General features: G+C 38.7%; 1 protein-coding gene and 1 long non-coding RNA gene across 2 annotated transcripts in view; one reads left to right on the top strand and one right to left on the bottom strand.

The window, feature by feature from the left end:
* Window positions 1–19,300, bottom strand: part of LOC138912332 (uncharacterized) — a 143,472-nt gene that overhangs the window by 117,080 nt on the left and 7,092 nt on the right. The window lies entirely within an intron of this gene.
* On the top strand, window positions 6,182–7,617 carry LOC138912503 (uncharacterized). Its single transcript, XM_070213477.1, has 3 exons — window positions 6,182–6,231; window positions 6,959–7,064; window positions 7,135–7,617. Exons 1-3 carry the CDS (start codon window positions 6,182–6,184, stop codon window positions 7,582–7,584), a joined length of 606 nt encoding a protein of 201 aa, XP_070069578.1. The 3' UTR covers window positions 7,585–7,617.

Below are 19,300 nucleotides of genomic sequence, written 5' to 3'. Positions count from 1 at the left end.
CAATTGCCGGCCTAGTGAAAGATGCAGAGAAGCGAATCCTCAAAAGCCTCTCGGAACGCCTGGATTCAATTGCGGGTGAGGTCAAAGAAACAGGCGCAAGGGTGTCCAACTTGGAGCGGGAGGTAGTGGAGCTGCGTGCGCAACGGGATCAGCTATTCGAGCGTGTTGAACACTTGCATCGGGAAGTCTCGGACATGCGTGCAATGAGAGAAAGAGTGGGGAGCGTAGAAGCAAAACTGGCTGCCCAAAACATTGCCAATAATGCGTTCGACCTACGCATACATGGCAATGGATCCACCAACTCTGCTTCGCACTACACATGACTCCTCCGCCACGGGTGCGGGATATTTTTCGAGCCCGTAAAACACAAAAAACCAATGTCGACCCGGTTGTTATTGTTAAAATGGAAAATGTGCGAGAAAAAATCGCGGTGCTAAGAGTAATCGCGGCATATCGACGTGAAGCAAAAACACAACTGACCTTAAAGCTTTTGGGTTATAACTCTGATGCGGTGGTTTACGTCAATGAGCAGTTACAGAGAGAAAATTATCTGATCTTTACACGTTTTCACACGCCGTGGTCTCGTGCATGTCCGATGCAATAGGAGCTAGAGCGTACAATGCATAGATAACTCTTCTTCGCTGGCCGAAAACCATGCAGTGGACTCTGATTACGGGCCTGCTGCCTCGGAGAGCTTTCGCTCTTAAATATACTTGTATCTATGTTTGTAATGTCATAAATTTAGTGATAGATAGGGGATTTAAGTATATAAGAGTTGCTTTGTTTTTGTTTTTTAAACTAATTTTTACTGCTGAGTTTGCGACCCTAAAATGTTATTATATAAACAATGACGGCTAACACAGAAGGTTCCACTGTTGGTAGCATGATAAAAATACTAAGTAATTATAAAAGGGGTCTTAAAATTATTCACATAAATGCACAGAGCCTTTTTAAGAAAATCGATGAGTTCAGGTTACTTTTTGTTCAATCTAATGTTGATGTGATATGCGTATCTGAGACCTGGTTTACGTCTAATTTGTCTGATTTGCTGATCGAGTGTGATGGTTATGTTTTGTTTCGTTCAGACCATGTAGGCCACGCTGGTGGTGTCGCTATATTTGTTAAGTGTACACTAAATTGTAGGGTTAAATGTAAACAACCACGAGACAGTAAAATTGAGTATATTTCTCTGGAAATATCGAACAAATTTATGAGAAATAAAGTGCTGGTTGGTTGTATATACCGTCCAAATCGCACAATAGACTTTGATCAATTGATGGAGACCATAAGCGAGCTGTCTGCTGCATACGAAGACATTATTCTTGCCGGAGATTTTAACAGCAATCTTTTATGCGAAAACCATTTAATAGATAACTTTGAGACGTAGGGTCTGAATGCTGTTAATAAATCTACGCCAACACACTTTAGTAACTTCTGTGATACTTTACTTGACTTATTTTTTATTAATGACACTAGAAAGATTTTACATTATGACCAGATCTCTGCACCAGCTTTTTCTAAGCATGATCTCATTTTTTTAACCTGTGATATTACCCTTGACTATGCTGAGAAATCGTTTAGTTATAGAGATTATAAGAATATTAATTACATGGAACTTTAACGTGAATATACTGATTGTAATTGGTGTCCTATATATCAATGTCCAAGAGTCGAGTGTCAATTAAATGTCTTAAATAATAATATACAGTATATTTTTAACAAATGCGTACCGATCAGGTCTAAAATAATCAAGCCAAGACAAAATCCCTGGTTTACTAATGAAATCAAGAAGCAACTTTATTTGCGGGATGTGGCGTATTTTAAATGGAAGCGATACAGAACCCAACATTTCAGTATGCAGTACCGGGAGGCAAGATCGCGAGTCACAAAAATGATTAAGGATGCTAAGTGTGAACATTTTAAGCAGGGAACGAAAATAACTGTTATAGTAAATTTTTCATACAAAAAAATCACGCACTTAGAAGGGTCCTAAAAATTTTTTAAATACACCACAATTTTTATTAGCCATTGTAGTTTACAAATCCGTAATGATTTTTATTTTTTGATTTTTATAATAAAACTCAAAAAATAACTGTTATTTTTTGATTTTTATGAATAACAGTTATTCCCTTGACATTTTTGAAAAAATGAAATAATTAAAAAAAACATAATACCCGTGCTTTTTATAACTTACTAAAAATTTGTTAAAAAAGGCAACCGCGCATATTTTATAACTATATTTTTTTAAAATGTTGTTTACCCACAAAATCGCCATAAATCAAGTTTGAGTTTTATTTTTGATCACGACGAATAACTGTTATTTGTCAACTTTTATTATAAAACTCAAAAAATAACAGTTATTCTTTGAGTTTTACTTTACAAATCAGAAAATAACTGTTAAAGTGTGATTTTTAAAATAAAACTTATAACAGTTACGTTCCCTGATTTTAAGTCGAAATTTAATAACAATCCATCAATAAAAAAAACGTGGAAGGACATAAACAACTTAGGAATAGGGAAGTGTAGGCTGAGTGCTGATCACAATGTTGATGTCGAGGAACTCTGTCAAACGTTTACTCAACTCGATGTACCTGAAGCAACTTCCAACCAGTACCTGAATAATAATACTTATTGTGATAATAGTTTTAGCTTTGTGTGCGTCGATCAAGGTGATGTTTTAGACGGTATTCTCAAAATTAAGTCAAGTGCTGAAAGCTTAGACAATGTTAACCACAAATTTCTCAAAATTATGTTACCGTTACTCCTCCCTCATATTACCAAGATCTTTAACACTGCGATTACTACCTCCACTTTTCCTTCAACATGGAAAAAAGCTAAGATAATTCCAGTACTAAAACCAAATAAAGAGTATAGACCCATTTCTATCCTACCATTTTTAGCAAAGTTCCTTGAAAATTTAATGTCACTACAAATTCAAAATTTTCTAGAAAATAATTCGTTATTATCAGAAAAACAATCTGGTTTCAGAAAAAAGAGAAGCTGTGTAAGTGCAATAACGAATATCGTCGAAGACATACGTAAACAACTTGACAAAATTTATATGTGACTTTTTTAACCCTTCTGGACCACAGCAAAGCATTTGACTCTGTAAACCACAGTATTTTAATTACAAAACTAAAGAGCCTTTTTAACTTTTCAAGTACTGCACTTCGCCTTATAGAATCATATCTTGATGGGAGGATTCAGGCAGTTGTTGCGGGAAGTCTGATTTCTAGCTTCAGCCTACTTACCCGTGGAGTTCCCCAAGGATCTGTCCTGGGACCATTATTGTTTTCTATGTACGTGAATGATTTACCTAGTCTTTTGTCCGAATGTGAAGTTCACCTGTATGCAGATGATGTGCAAATCTATGTTAGTAGTCCAATTAATCAGTTAAATGTTTGTGTTAGATCTAGTAATAAAATGCTTCAAGTAATTGAAAAATGGGCAAGCGAAAATGGCTTGAGTATAAACCCAAAAAAATCCAAGTGTGTAGTGATCTCTAAAAGACCAATCGATACCACAAGTAGGGGAGAGTGGGGGAATTTCGTCAGCATTTTTTCAAAGCTATTTTTTGTCCATCTTGAGACACGTTATCATATTTCTATTTTTATTGTTGAATGCGGTTAGCACCAAGCTTTAAAATGTGACATTCCCCTATTTTTTTTATTAGTTTGGTGATTTATAAAAAAATAAAATGTAAAACCAATATACTGGGGCAATCTCACCACACAGGGGGGTAAAATCACCACACAACTGGGGAAATTTCGTCACCTGAAAAATGTAGGGAGTTTAACGCCTGAAAATATGCTACACTGATCAAGCGTACCATTTTTGTTGACGTCCTATATTTGTTGCTGCTGCTGGTAGTCTGTTCGTTAGCCAGCTCGTCAAATATAAAAATATGTATTTAAAATAGGTGCGAATTTACCCTTAGCGTAGGGTGGCGAAATTTCCCCAGACCGTACTTTTTTAGAAATAATTATTTTTCTTGCGAAATTAGGCGCGAGGTTAAAAATCACTGACGCAGAAATGCACATTATAGCACTGTGTATTATATAAAAAATCGTGTATCTTATTCCTTTAGAATTGTGGCATACAAAAAAAATTTCGTCGAGAACTAAATGTAGCTTTTGAACTGTTAAAACACATTTAATATTATAGCTTAATTATCTTGGCCTTCTGTGCAAAACAAATGCATTGGTTGTGTCTGGCCGTCTTGAAGGACTAAAACAAAAAAATTATATATTTTTACGACTTATGGATTCCGAGATATTGCAGGTGACGAAATTGCCCCTGTGACGAAATTCCCCCACTCTCCCCTATTCAAAACTTAGTAGTTAACAACATGCCGATAGACTTTGAGGAGTACGCACATAATTTAGGTATTACGTTCAGCAAAACACTTAGCTGGAGTAAACACATATCGAAGGCTACAGGTCAAACCTACGGCTTATTGCGCCAGCTTACATACTCAAAAACATTCCTACCATTTCAAATAAGGCTGTTAGTAGCTAAAGTGATTCTTGTACCAACACTGTTTTATGGTGTGGAAGTTTTTGGACACTGTGATACCCGTGATATGCAAAAGCTTGTAGTAGCCTTTAACTCTATCATCAGATATGTTTTTAATTTGAACCGTCTTGATCATGTATCACACTTGACAAATAAAATTCTGGACCTGAACTTGACCTCATGGATTAACTATAGGACTCTAATATATTTCCATAAAATTGTGATAACCCAAGAACCTTCATATTTATATAACAAACTTATATCAGCTACATCAACTAGAACTAATAACTTCATATGCCTAAGATATAATACGCTATGCTCGAACAGGCAGTTTTACGTTAATGCTATCCGTCTGTGGAACAGTCTACCACATAATTATAAAACTATTAGGAGCGCAACTCAGTTTAAATCTAAAATTAAGGAACATTTCAAGTAAAATAAAAACAAATTGTAAACCTAACCTAAAGTCAAAATAAGAATAATAATTATCATAAAATAATAATCAATCCCCTCGTAATAATTATAATAAAAATAATAATAATAAGTATGTCCAATTCAAAATTGTTAGTAATAAATAATAGTTTTAAGTCTTTTTTGTTCAAATAAGCTTGCTTTTCCATTCAATGTGACTAGTGCTACAAATATAAGTGTAAACTTGCTGTGCTAGGATAATAATAAATAAATAAATAAATCGTAGAAAAGGCTACATCAATAATGCACGCATTTATAATCCTAACCGCAATACAAGTACTAAAGAAAATGTAAAGAATAAGTGCTATGCGCCGCAGGCAAAAAATATTTAAAAAAAAAATCGTGTGATTTTTTTAAAAATATTTTTTGACTGCGGCGCATTTATTGCATTTCTAATCGCAATACAAGTACTTAGCAAAATTAGGATAAACTTCCGTTTAGCTCCTACCCCCAATTTTTTTCAAACTTTCCATATTGACGTGTTTTTGGGTCCTGAATACGGGAATAATAGCCAAAGTTGGCGCAAATAACGGGATCTTGAAAAATAACTGTAAAAATCGTAAAATTTTCGGTTTTTTGCAGTTTTTTCGGAAAATAAAAGAAAAATCAAAAAATGTTTTAGACAAAAACAGAAGATATTTATAAAACGGATCTTTTGTGTATTAATCATTTTCTTCGTAAACATAAAGGTTTTCGAGGAAAAACTAAAAGAAGTATTTTAAATTGGGTGTGAACATTTTAAAATACTGCAATATCCCGCCATAAAATGGCGAAAGATAGTTTTCGATTAGTCGATAACAGCATTTTACCTTCTACTCTAGTGATGGACTTATTTAGCCTTTTTATACGATGTATCGTGTTCATGCTCCTCGAAAAAAGGAAATGGAAGGGATGACCTGAATGAAAGCTGGATAAGCTTTTAAAGAAAGTAATAAGGGCGAGGAAAGCGCCGCAGGCAAAAATTTTTTTAAACAAAAATCGCCTCGAAAAATGTTTTTAAAAAAATCACACGATTTTTTTTTTAAATATTTTTTGCCTGCGCCGCATAGCACTTATACTTTAAATTTTCTTTAGTACTTGTATTGCGGTTAGGATTATAAATGCGTGCATTATTGATGTAGCCTTTTCTACGATTTTGTTTAAAAATATAAAAATTAAAGGTTTTATAACGGCTAGGACCGCGAAAAAGGTTACAATGGATAATCCTCATGGACCGCGATTTCTTCAGATTCACCTAAAGGATATGTATGTCTTGGTCATCCGTGGTCACTCCAGTTCTTAAGGTATCACTGCCCACCGAGGATATTTAATTCGCTGTTGTGGGGTCTGGCCAAGCATATGACAGGCGGATTTATATTCGGCAGTATAAAAATTAATTCATTAAATATACTTCGCGATAGCTTTATAAGTCAATAATATTTTTATGCTATTCCTTGATGTTTTATGTTCCTAATTGCATCATCGGAATCGAAATTATTTGCATATATGACATATTAATAATTATTTTGTTGTTGCACCTTAAAACCCGGTAAATTCTAACCTTGACAATGAATGCAAATCCACCGCCCTTGTTGTAAATTCCGTTCGGATTTGGTAAAAATATCCTAGAGTTTTCACGGTATGGATATAGGTATGTATTTCGTTGGGACTTTTGACTAAACTTATCCGATAATGTTCGTAGTTCTTTTATAAGAAAGATCATTTATCCTAATTAACGAAATAAGTGTTTTGGCTCGGAATACCACAATATTTGATGTAAAATTTGAACGGGGACATTTGATAGGGATTTTGTTTTCGACTTTGGCATCTCTGTATGCTCTAGCAGTTTGCAACACTATTTGAAAACAAAAGCGCTACCAAAACAACTGACCTGATACGAAGTTTAGCGAACAACATGTATTTCAAGTAATCTTTGCCAGGCGGAAGCATAAAAATACTGTCCAGGACGAAATCTTCCTTAAGTTCATGGGAGATTCGTTAAGGGCGACAGGGTGGCTGTTGATGCCAAATGGAGCGCACTAGCCGCAGAGTTGAACGCAGCAGGACCGCCTGTTAAGGATGTCTTCGGATGGAAGAAGGTTGTCTTACATTTTCAAACTAATATACATTTCTATAAACTTATTCTCATACAACTTCATATATTTAAAGGCATGGTGCGAATGGAAGGCAGCGATTAAAAATAAATTGGCTCACGACCGAAAGGAGTCGACTGCTACCGGTGGTGGTCCCTTCAACCAGGTGACAGTATCGGATGTGGAGGGATCTGTGGCCGCAATTTGTGGGATCTACCAAATGGTGAACGGCATTGAAGAAGCCAGATCCTTTGGTCCCCCCAATTCCGATATTAAGGCGGAGGGGGATAAAACTATCAAGCGCCCAGCCAACACCAGTACAGCAATTGACCAAACTCCGAAGAGGACTAGAGTGGGTCAAACGAAGTCCTTGGCAGAGGTTTGCGCCACCCAGAATGCTCTAATGGAAAGATTGGTAAAGTCTATGGAATCGATGGCCGCCACTATGAAGATGAAGATGCAGACGGAGACCATTGAAGCACAAAAACTAGAAGTGTTAAAAAAGCTGCTAGGTAATAAGAATTAGATTAAGTAGATTTAAGTAATACTCTAGACTGAATACAGTGCCTTTCCGCAATGAAGCGATGTGACCTCAATTAAATTTAATAATTTAAAATAAATGATTATACCCGTTACTCGTAGAGTAAAAGGGTATATTGTATTCGTGCAAAAGTATGTAACAGCTAGAAGGAAGCGTTTCCGACCCCATAAAGTATATATATTCTTGATCAGTATCACTAGCCGAGTCGGTTTAGCCATGTCCGTCTGTCCGTCTGTCCGTCTGTCTGTCCGTCTGTCTGTCTGTCTGTATGAACGCTGAGATCTCGGAAACTATAAAAGCTAGAAGATTGGCATTTTGCATGAATATTCTTGGAGCTCCTACGCAGCGCAAGTTTGTTTCAAAAAGGTGCCACGCCCCCTCTAACGCCCACAAGCCCCCTTTAACGCCCACAGTTTTGAAGCTATTATGAAAATAGTAACTGATATGTATTCGCTTCGTCAATACCTATCGATTGGCCAAGTAAAAAATTGCCACGCCCACTCTAACGCCCACAAACCCAATAAACGCTTAAACCTGGCCAGCGCCTACATTTCAGCCTTTCATGACCAGTAGTACCAATATCTGGCGGTAGATGGCGCAATACAATATACACTAGCGCCATCTAGGAAATGGCATTGGAAAAAATCTGCGTTTTTTTCTGTGGTCACTCTAATTCACATTATGTTAATGCAAATTTTAAATTATTTGAAATGGGGCGCGCATTTTGTCTCTTTTTGCTCGTATACGTTTTTCACAGGTGCATTTACCTGCGCTAGAGAGAGACGGAAGATGTGCTAGGCAGAATTGAAAGTTCTAGAAAGCCTCTTCTAGAAAGGGATCCCTGGGTAAAAATCGAGCGGCGAAAAACATATAAGAAGGCATATTTCTATTAAGTTGTTTAGCTGAGTAACGGGTATCTAATAGTCGAGGCACTAGACTATAGCGTTCTCTCTTGTTTTAAATTAATAACCTTTATTTAATGGATAATTAAACATATTAAATTACAAAAAGCTTGCAGCAATTCCGTCCCGAATTTCAGCAGAATTCCCCAAACTCTCTTGGAGGTTAGATTCCTCCTCGTTCTGGTGGGAGTATTCGTCATTATCCTCTTCAAACTCTGGCATAACCGCATTCCGTCGTCGGCAAAGATTGTGTAATAAACAGCAAACATTAATAATTTTGCACACAAATTGTGGATCATACTGCAATGTTCCTTGAAGGCATCTAAATCTACTTTTTAGTAGACCAATATTCCTTTCAACAATATACCGAGCTGCTGCGTGAGTTACCGTATCGGTACCACCGCCTAAACCTCCCCGAGCTACCCCGTATATGAACGATGACCGGCAGCTAGCTGTTCATCGCTCCACATAAACTGCAATGTCAGCAACAGGCAGGATGTACTCCCGCTCGAGCAACTATACATACAAAAAAACACTTTGTTAGCATTTAAGAGAACACACGTATACCATTGTAGTACACACATATATTTTCTGGGCTGAGGTTCCATTCGGACCATCACGCCACAATAAATTTAATTTGATTTCGAACTCAAAGAAGGAAAGAAGTGCAGTTCTTATTTGGAAAGACTTAAAAGCTATTACCATACTGGAGACATATTTCTATCTGGACAACCGCTCCTGGATCATCTAGAAGACAGCAGGGTCAGGAAGAGGCCCTAAGATACCCAGAGGACTGAGGAGAGCCATGTGGATTATCGTTGGATTGCTGATCCTAGTTGGACAGTAAGTAAAGTGAAAAGTGAAGGAAGTGAGAAGTGGTACCAACATAGAGAAATGGAAGAAAGAGGAAAAACGCGTAGGGGTTAGGAAAGGCTAAGAGCAAGGCGGACAACGATGAGGGGAGAAGGGGTCACAATCGAACCTCCATGTCGAACTTGCTGCAACAACCACTTAGTTCGATCGAGTTGCATCGAACCTCCATGTCGAACTTGCTGCAACAACCACTTAGTTCGATCGAGTTGCATCGAACATTGGTTCGAGCGTGCTGCTTCACCCACCAACCAAACCAAGAGGAAAAAAAGTCGAGAACAAGTCGCCGGGTGTATACCCTAAACTTTAAGATGCAGTCTACAAAGTAAATGTGCGCGAGAATATAGATCAATGGCGTCTGTCCGCTTTTAAACAAAATAACTGCATCGCGCAGGAATTTTGGTTAGCTTCAGCACGTTGGTTTATAAGAGTAGATATAATGAAAATTGAGAACAAATCACAGGGCGTCTTTCCGCTATCAGCCGAGACAACTGCATCGCGCAGGAGCTTTGGCCAGCGGCGGCACAGTGATTGTAATAAACAGAAATGGTGAAAAAAAAAATGAAGAGATTTCAAACACACATAAGGCTTTATGTAATATCATCGACAGGACAGAGACTAACCAGACGGCGTTACAGACGAAGAAGAAGCTGTATGAGGCAACTTGCCTGGAAGCTTTTGTTACGGGACTGAAAGGCAACTTGGGTAGTACAGTTAGGAGTAGAGAACCGAACACGTTGCAGAAGGCGTATGAAATAGCTGTTCGGGAAAGAGATATTTATTTGAGGACAAAGGAAGTGAATAAATATAGTAACCCCTTTAACACCGGAAGCTATGGCAGACAACAATATCAGGGAATAATTACTACTCAAGAGGTAATACTAGCTATAACGATCGATACAGATAGCAGAGGATGCTGGGCGCTAACAGAAGGGAGAACTACAAGTGGAATAGGGAAGAGACAGACACAAATAGGCGTCAGGATGAGCAGTCAACTGGAAGTAGCTCGAACATCAACAGACGGGCAATTATGCCGAAACAAAAGGTAGCAGAATGCTCTCCGTCGACTTCAAGAAGTGCAAGGCAATTGCACTCTGGGAATTCGAGGAAGGGACAGATTAATACGCTAGAAAGAGAGGCTGACCAAGAGCTTAGCAACATCATAGACGAAGAGGATTTTCGCCAGAGCGCCTCGGGAAGCAAACGGGGTTCATAAGGAAGGATACCCATAAATCAGTGTTGCCTTACATTGTAATCAATGGAAGGGGGAGAGAAGCGCTAAAACTTTTGATTGACTCTGGGGCTACAAATTCGTATTTAAACCCTGATCTAGTAAGGGAGGACAGGAAAGTAAGGCTTGAGAAGACCTTTGATAATTGATTCCGAATTTGATAATGAACCTTTTGATTTTTACTTATTTAATTTCCATTCTTATTTTGATGGATTAATAGGTATGGATATACTTAGAAGAGTAGGTGCTAAGTTAGATTTACAAAATTTATTTTTGGAGACAAAGAACGGAAAGATTCCGGTCCAACTGAGACGAAATAGAGTTACAGGGGTGCATCTATTGGAGGAGGCATCGAAAACAATTACAACGTTACCGGTAACAGTGAATAACGGGACGTTTCTGCTAAATACAACGGTAGTAGAAGAAGGAGTACAGATTAGTGATGGACCTATTTTGCCTTTTTATACAATGTATCGTGTTCATGCTCCTCGAAAAAAGGAAATGGAACGGATGACCTGAATGAAAGCTGGATAAGCTTTTAAAAAAAGTAGTAAGGTACGGGCGAAAAAAGCGCCGCAGCCAAAAATTTAATAAAAAAAAAAAAGTAAAAAAAGTTTTGCCTGCGACTTTATAAATGATTTATATGTATTTTTTGTTAACCTATTTTATTTCCGTTGTATAATTTGTATTTTATTTTGTTTTCTAAATGTTATATTGACCCCCTACGAAATTACAGAGGCTTTAAAAGAAAACGGTTTCTGTGCAAAAAATGTTGTATTTTATTTTGTTTTCTAAATGTTATATTGACCCCCTACGAAATTACAGAGGCTTTAAAAGAAAACGGTTTCTGTGCAAAAAATGTTATAAACATTATAAACAAAAACAAGAAGCCGCAACCACTATTCAAGGTCGAGCTGGAGCCAGACAGCAGAACTTTGAAAAAAAAAACACAGTGCACCCGATCTACAAGTTGCAGTACCTGCTGCATCGTAGGATCACAGTCAGGAGTAGGATCACAATACGGACACACCAGGGGTTACTGCACCCTCAGGTCAGTATGTGTAGCTTGTGGAAACATCCACGACTCCGAGCCCTGCCCTGCCAACAAGGAAGACTCTCTCACTAAAAAGTGTGTAAACTGCAAAGGAAACCACACAGCAAACTACAGAGACTGTCCAGTCTACAAGGAGATGAAAAGTCGGATGCAACGAACGACAACGGCACGCTACCAGAACACACAGAACAATTACATGAGATCACAAACGACACCGGAAGTTTTCTTCGCAAAAGCAGCCAGGTCTTCATTTGGCCCTTCAGTTACCACCAACGGCATTTCTTACGCTAGTGCTTTAAAATCAGGCACAGCTCACATAGAACCGAAAATGGATAACATCCCGCAGGCCATGGGACATCCCCAAAGTGACATGGAAACTATGATGATCACTTTGCAACATAATATGATGGAATTTATGTCCTTCATGAAAACCACCATGCAAACCCTTGTGCAAACCCAAAACATTTTGTTAAAAATACTCGCAGCTCAGCAGTTCAAATAAACTAAGCCTAGTCTTCGAATAACTTTGTGGAACGCCAACGGTGTTTCACGGCATAAACCTTAAATAAGTCAGTTTCTGAACGAAAACCACATCGACGTTATGTTGCTGGCAGAAACGCATCTCACCAGCAAATATATTTTTCAAATACGGGGATACACGTTCTACAGCATAGATCATCCAGATGGTAAAGCACATGGCGGAACCGGCATCTTAATAAGAGACCGCATCAAACACCACTTTCACCAAAGGTTTGCAAAAAGTTATTTGCAAGCTACATCGATAAAATTACAGTTAGGCAACTGCAACCTTGCCATTGCCGCTGTTTACAACCTCGTGGTAGTGGAGAGGTGGTTATCAGACTGGCGTATAAAAATAAATGCGCAAAAGTGTAAACACATAACGTTTACTCTTAACAGACAAACCCCCCCCGCTAACTCTGAATAACACGCCACTTCCACAAGCTGACGATGTAACGTACCTTGGCGTTCACCTAGACAGGAGACTTACATGGAGGAAACATATCGAAGCTAAGAAAATTCATCTAAAACTAAAATCCATTGGCCTCCATTGACTTTTAAATGCTCGCTCCCCCCTCTGCCTGGACTTCAAGGTCCTGCTCTACAATTCAACGCTTAAGCCAGTCTGGACATACGGCTCTTAGTTGTGAGGACACGCGAGCAGCAGCAACATCGACATTATCCAGCGAGCACAATCAAAAATCTTGAGAACTATCACTGGGGCACCTTGGTATGTTCGGAACGACAACATCCACAGAGATCTTGGCATTCTGCCCGTAAAAGACGAAATATCAAAACAAAAAGCGTCCTACCTCACCAAGCTAACTTCTCATCCAAACCAACTCGCCAGGGGGCTAGCCAGGGTCTCATACCGGATCCGATTGCAACGAAATGACCTTCCAGCTCAGCAATAGTTATTAGAGCCCTTTAATCTCGCGTCAGTCATCATGACTGTTTAATAGTTTTTTACTTTAAGATTTTATATACTTATTGTTAGTCTCAATTCAGAAAAGATCCAATAAATAAAATGCATATGTAAAAAAAAAAAAAATGTTATATTTAACTACGAGAACTGAAATGCTCTTCCTAAAAACTGTAATGCCATTCTCGTGCTTAAGTAGTATCATCGCTAATACATCAAGAGACATCGATATAAATTTTGACACACTTTGACTATTTTGCGCCAACTTTGACTATTATTCCAATAATCAGGACCCCAAATAACGTGGATTTTGAAAGTTTAAACGAAATCGGGGGTTGGAGCTAAACGGAAGTTCACCCCAAAATTTTAAGAAGAAGTGCTATGCGCCGCAAGCCGAAATATTTTTAAAAAATCGCGCGATTTTTTTAAAATGTCAATCCTCTAGCTTTTATAGTTTCCGAGATCTCAGCGTTCATACGGACAGACAGACAGACAGACAGATAGACAGACAGATAGACAGACAGACAGACAGACAGACAGACAGACAGACAGACAGACAGACAGACAGACAGACAGACAGACAGACAGACAGACAGACAGACAGACAGACAGACAGACAGACAGACAGACAGACAGACAGACAGACAGACAGACAGACAGACAGACAGACAGACAGACAGACAGACAGACAGACAGACAGACAGACAGACAGACAGACAGACAGACAGACAGACAGACAGACAGACAGACAGACAGACAGACAGACAGACAGACAGACAGACAGACAGACAGACAGACAGACAGACAGACAGACAGACAGACAGACAGACAGACAGACAGACAGACAGACAGACAGACAGACGGACAGACAGACAGACAGACAGACAGACAGACAGACAGACAGACAGACAGACAGACAGACAGACAGACAGACAGACAGACAGACAGACAGACAGACAGACAGACAGACAGACAGACAGACAGACAGACAGACAGACAGACAGACAGACAGACAGACAGACAGACAGACAGACAGACAGACAGACAGACAGACAGACAGACAGACAGACAGACAGACAGACAGACAGACAGACAGACAGACAGACAGACAGACAGACAGACAGACAGACAGACAGACAGACAGACAGACAGACAGACAGACAGACAGACAGACAGACAGACAGACAGACAGACAGACAGACAGACAGACAGACAGACAGACAGACAGACAGACAGACAGACAGACAGACAGACAGACAGACAGACAGACAGACAGACAGACAGACAGACAGACAGACAGACAGACAGACAGACAGACAGACAGACAGACAGACAGACAGACAGACAGACAGACAGACAGACAGACAGACAGACAGACAGACAGACAGACAGACAGACAGACAGACAGACAGACAGACAGACAGACAGACAGACAGACAGACAGACAGACAGACAGACAGACAGACAGACAGACAGACAGACAGACAGACAGACAGACAGACAGACAGACAGACAGACAGACAGACAGACAGACAGACAGACAGACAGACAGACAGACAGACAGACAGACAGACAGACAGACAGACAGACAGACAGACAGACAGACAGACAGACAGACAGACAGACAGACAGACAGACAGACAGACAGACAGACAGACAGACAGACAGACAGACAGACAGACAGACAGACAGACAGACAGACAGACAGACAGACAGACAGACAGACAGACAGACAGACAGACAGACAGACAGACAGACAGACAGACAGACAGAAGGAAGCGTTTCCGACCCTATAAAGTATATATATTCTTGATCAGGGTCACTAGCCGAGTCGAAATAGCCATGTCCGTCTGTCTGTCCGTCCGTATGAACGCCGAGATCTCGGAAACTACACAAGCTAGAAGGTTAAGATATTTATTTTTGGGCTTCCTACGCAGCGCAAGTTTATTTCACACGCCCACAATCGCCCACTAACGATTTTAGAATGTGTCTGGCGCTAACACGTTTAAAGATTTCCGAGGAGTATAAATGCAATTTTGTTGTGTATATTTATACCTATCAAAATGTAGAAGACATTTTTCAAATTGGACCATTCGTTTAAAATTTATACGGAATTAAAAAATTTATATATATTTATCTCGCACTCCCTTTAGCCAATGACGGGTACTAGATAGTCGGGAAACCAACCCGACTATAGCGTTCTCTCTGGTTTTTACTAGGTGGAAACAAGCGACGATGGTTAAAAACGTAACAGACGATTGAATTACAATCAACACTTATTATTTGCATCTTGAGTGTCGCAATGCCCAAAAATCTCAAAACCGTAAAACAGAGTGGGAACCAAATTTGTTTTGGACTAGCATACGAAGCTGAGTTGACATATACGACTGAGAAGTAGAAAGCTGTCTCAGAAGCCCATAAGTTAGGCTTAGGAAAGTCTAGGGCGAACAGGTTATGCGCTCTACAGGGCAACGCCTCTCGACATACAATCGCCTGTCCCTTGCTCTGTCCCGGATGGTCCCACTAGGGGTCTTGCTCGGATCGCACTGACAGTCCAGGTGGCACCTGCAGGCTTCCTAGTGATCCACCCTCACCCTTTGCTTGTCGTCCGTGACGTTTCCGCGTAGCTTGATGTGCTTGGCGGCAGGCGTTGTAGTTAACGACGTCATGTGTTCTGCTCCTGGGCGCGCTTGCTGTGCGGTTATAAGTATCGGTGCTTCTGGTACTTGGGGTTTCGGTCATCCGCCGATACGGGCTCCTAGAACCGTTGAGTCTCTACAGGACAGCGCCTCTCGAAACAATAACTGGCCTACTGCTTGCCCTTCTGGCTCGGAACAATCGGGGTTTTGGACACACGCCGGTCCTGGGCTCGTAGAACCGTTGCACAGTGGGGCGAAAAAGCCAAAAGTCTGCCTTAAATCAGCGGAGCCCTATATCAAATATCTTTTGATGGGGCATTGTTGAAGGCAATTAAATATGTAAAAAAACATCATAATGTGAATGTTTTTAGTACAATTTTTTTGTTGTAGAAAATTTTTAAGAAAAAATAAATTGTTTTTTTAAGAAAAAAAATATAAATAAATTACTTATAGGGTTTTAAGTTTCCCAATATTTTTTTTTAATTTAACTTGATTTTTGAAAAAAAAAATTATTCAAATCGGTCAACTATATCTGATAGCTGCCATATAAACGCTTATTACTAAGGGGAATGTCTCGGTTCTATTTCAATATTGGTTCATATAAATTGGGATTAAGTCATTATTTATCATTTTAGCTCTATGCTTACATTTTTTTTAATTGGTCAATGATATCTTATAGATGTCATAGAATCAATCAAGGAAATATAGCATATTTTCAAAAAAAAACTGGTAGAAACCGGAATTTACTTCATATATGTATTTTTAGTAAAATAACATAATTTAAAATTTTAAACCCAAATTTGTTTATTAATTTATCATTATCTTCATCAATACCTTCACATAAGTAAAATATCTTCATGATGTTAGGGCGCGCGAATGAACCAGGGCTGACGATATTTCAAATTATGAACATTTCTTGCTAACTTAAACTGCGGTTTTCTCAGAAGAGGCACAAAAGGGCAGGCTAATTTTTTCAGAATATGTAGTTAAATATCTAAACTTTTTTTTAAAAAAAGAATTAAACGGGGATCTAGGGTGTAACACTACTTTACGTCCAAGGATATCCAAAAAATCCCTTTTTTTTTGGACCACTTTTAAAAAATTAAAAAAAAAATAGTAATTATGTATCTAAAATTTTTGTTTTTTTTTTAATATTTTAAGAATTGGTTGCTCTTAAAATTTCAATCGTTACATATACAACTTAGGCCCTTGGGCGCTTTCAGAAAAATTTCAAAGATGTGTAAAAATACCTTTTTTTCTTATTGGCTAAAATTATATTTCGAAAAATCCACTTTATAAATCTGTAGTGGGAGAACCATTCAACACAGATCACTCTTTCCTTTTGATGTGTATAGAGAATTCAATTGTTTTTAAAGTTGCATTGCAACATTTTGGAAAATCTTAAAAAAAAAAAAACCATTTTGGCAGGCTTTTTGTTCTAGGCGCCCCACTGTGCGTTGAGCTTCTGCAAAACAGCGCCTCTCGAAAACTACAACCGGCCTACTGCTCGCCCTTTCTGGCTGGTCGCGACAGGCCCTGATCGATTTCTACTTGACGGACTGGGCTGACGCCGGGACACGCCAAAGTAGTGTTTAAAACGAGGCACCCTGGGTTTAGACTGCTTTCGCAGGGACCTTACGATCTCTTGTCGCAAGACTTCACTGATCAATAGAATAGAAAAGAACAGCTATACGAGCACGGGAGAGCAAGAATAGTGCTTTCCCTTTCTTACACGTTGCGCTGTTGTTGCATGATGCAAAGTTGCTAAACTAAAATCGTTGTCCTTACAAATGCACAAATTTTAATTTACCACTTCGTGAAGAATTGATGATGCAATATGAGGGAACTTCTTTTATTCGGAAACTGCGTGTATTCTGGTGCACAGAATTTTTTTAACTTTAAATTCCCCCAAAAAACATGTTGAAATGATTAAACAATTTGATTGAGGCCATCAAACAAAACAAAATAAATGGTAAAATGCAGTAATATCGAATCGCCTTTCTTAATGTTATTTCTTAAATCAGTCAAATACATAAAGCATCATTGCTTCGCATAAATTTGGTTTCCCATATAAGAGTTGTCTCCTGTGGATACCTTCTAAAAACCCCCACATTACCTAATCGCCAAGAGTATTTGGTTTTTATTTACCTTTTAGTTACCTAACAAAAATATTTCCTCTAACTTCATAAATCTTAACGAAAATTATCATATTGGTTGTTGGAGAGCAATCTTTTAGAGAAAGAGGTATGTTTTAGTAATGTTTTGGTGTATTTTTTTAAAGAAAAGAAGTTTAATTTTTAGATTTACATGCAAATTGATTTGGAATTTAATTACATGCTCAATCCAGGATGACATTCTATATTTAAACAATACCTTTTGGACAAAGTACTAATGTTGTGAAGAAAATTGGTGTAGGGATTTGTGTCGAAAAATGAATTCGTTTGCTTCTGTTCTGTGCAGCTGATAACTTACGCAAGCTATAAGAATTTTAGGACTTTTTTTATATTCTTAAAGTAGTTGGCATAAGACATATTACTGTTGATTTTGCGGAAATTAAGGAAAAAAGTTATGATAAAATCTTTTCTCGGATTTTAGGCTAAAAATAAGGAATTTTGTAATTTAAAATAAGTAGCAAATATAAAGGTATGCTTAATTTTCAGTTTTAATTTCCGCAGGCGAAGCTGCTGGCTACCGACCCTGCTAGTATCATTATATTTCACCCTCTGAGAGCGGCCTGTGAGGTATAAATGTAACACAGGTTCAGTAGGTGCTGTTTCTGTCTCTCAGCCGAGTGACGTTCAGACTGCCGCTTTGGGGCGGAAGAAACTCCCAGTTGTACCCAAACGAGGCGTTTCTGGCTCACAGCTGGGAAATGTTCAGACCGCTGCTGGGGGGCGTAAGATACTCTCAGTTGTCCCACATAGGAAGCAATTGTTTGTTTCAAGATTTACGCCTGATACCAGATCTGAGGATGTTATGGAATTTATTCGAGAAAAATTCCCATGCCCGTAGGATATCGTCCTTCAAAATTTTTGCCCCGCCTGATGTGATTAATATACTACTTTCTGAAAGCTTTTGGCTTAATGATGATCTAGTAGTCAAAGAATTTGTTCCAAATAAACCGAGAACAAATAACAGGCCTTCCACGGCGCCAAAAAACTAAAAAGTTTATTTTTGGCTTACCAAAATGTAAGAGGACTTAACATGAAGCTACCCAAGCTTTATGCTGACTCCTCGGCATTTACGGACGATATCTTGGCTTTCACTGAAACTTGGCTGAAACCAGAGATAACCGACTCTGAAGTTCTGTCTAACAATTTTAATACCTACAGAACCGATCGCCTTTCCCGTAGGGGGGGCGGCGTTTTAATTGCCGTCACCTCCACCATAAGTTCTGAGAGAATTCGCTCTCATGCCTCTAATGACATTGAATTTGTTTGTGTGAAAGTTTCCCTGCAATCCTTGTCTATTTTTATTACATATTCGTATATTCCGCCTGGCTCTGACCTAATAATTTATGAGCAACATCTATTTACTATGAAATCTATTCTATCCTTTTTTTCC

This window comes from Drosophila takahashii, chromosome 2R, assembly GCF_030179915.1.
Source record: "Drosophila takahashii strain IR98-3 E-12201 chromosome 2R, DtakHiC1v2, whole genome shotgun sequence".
NCBI lineage: Eukaryota > Metazoa > Arthropoda > Insecta > Diptera > Drosophilidae > Drosophila > Drosophila takahashii.
Note: the sequence above shows the minus strand (reverse complement) of the source record. Positions and strands in the feature narration are given on the sequence as shown.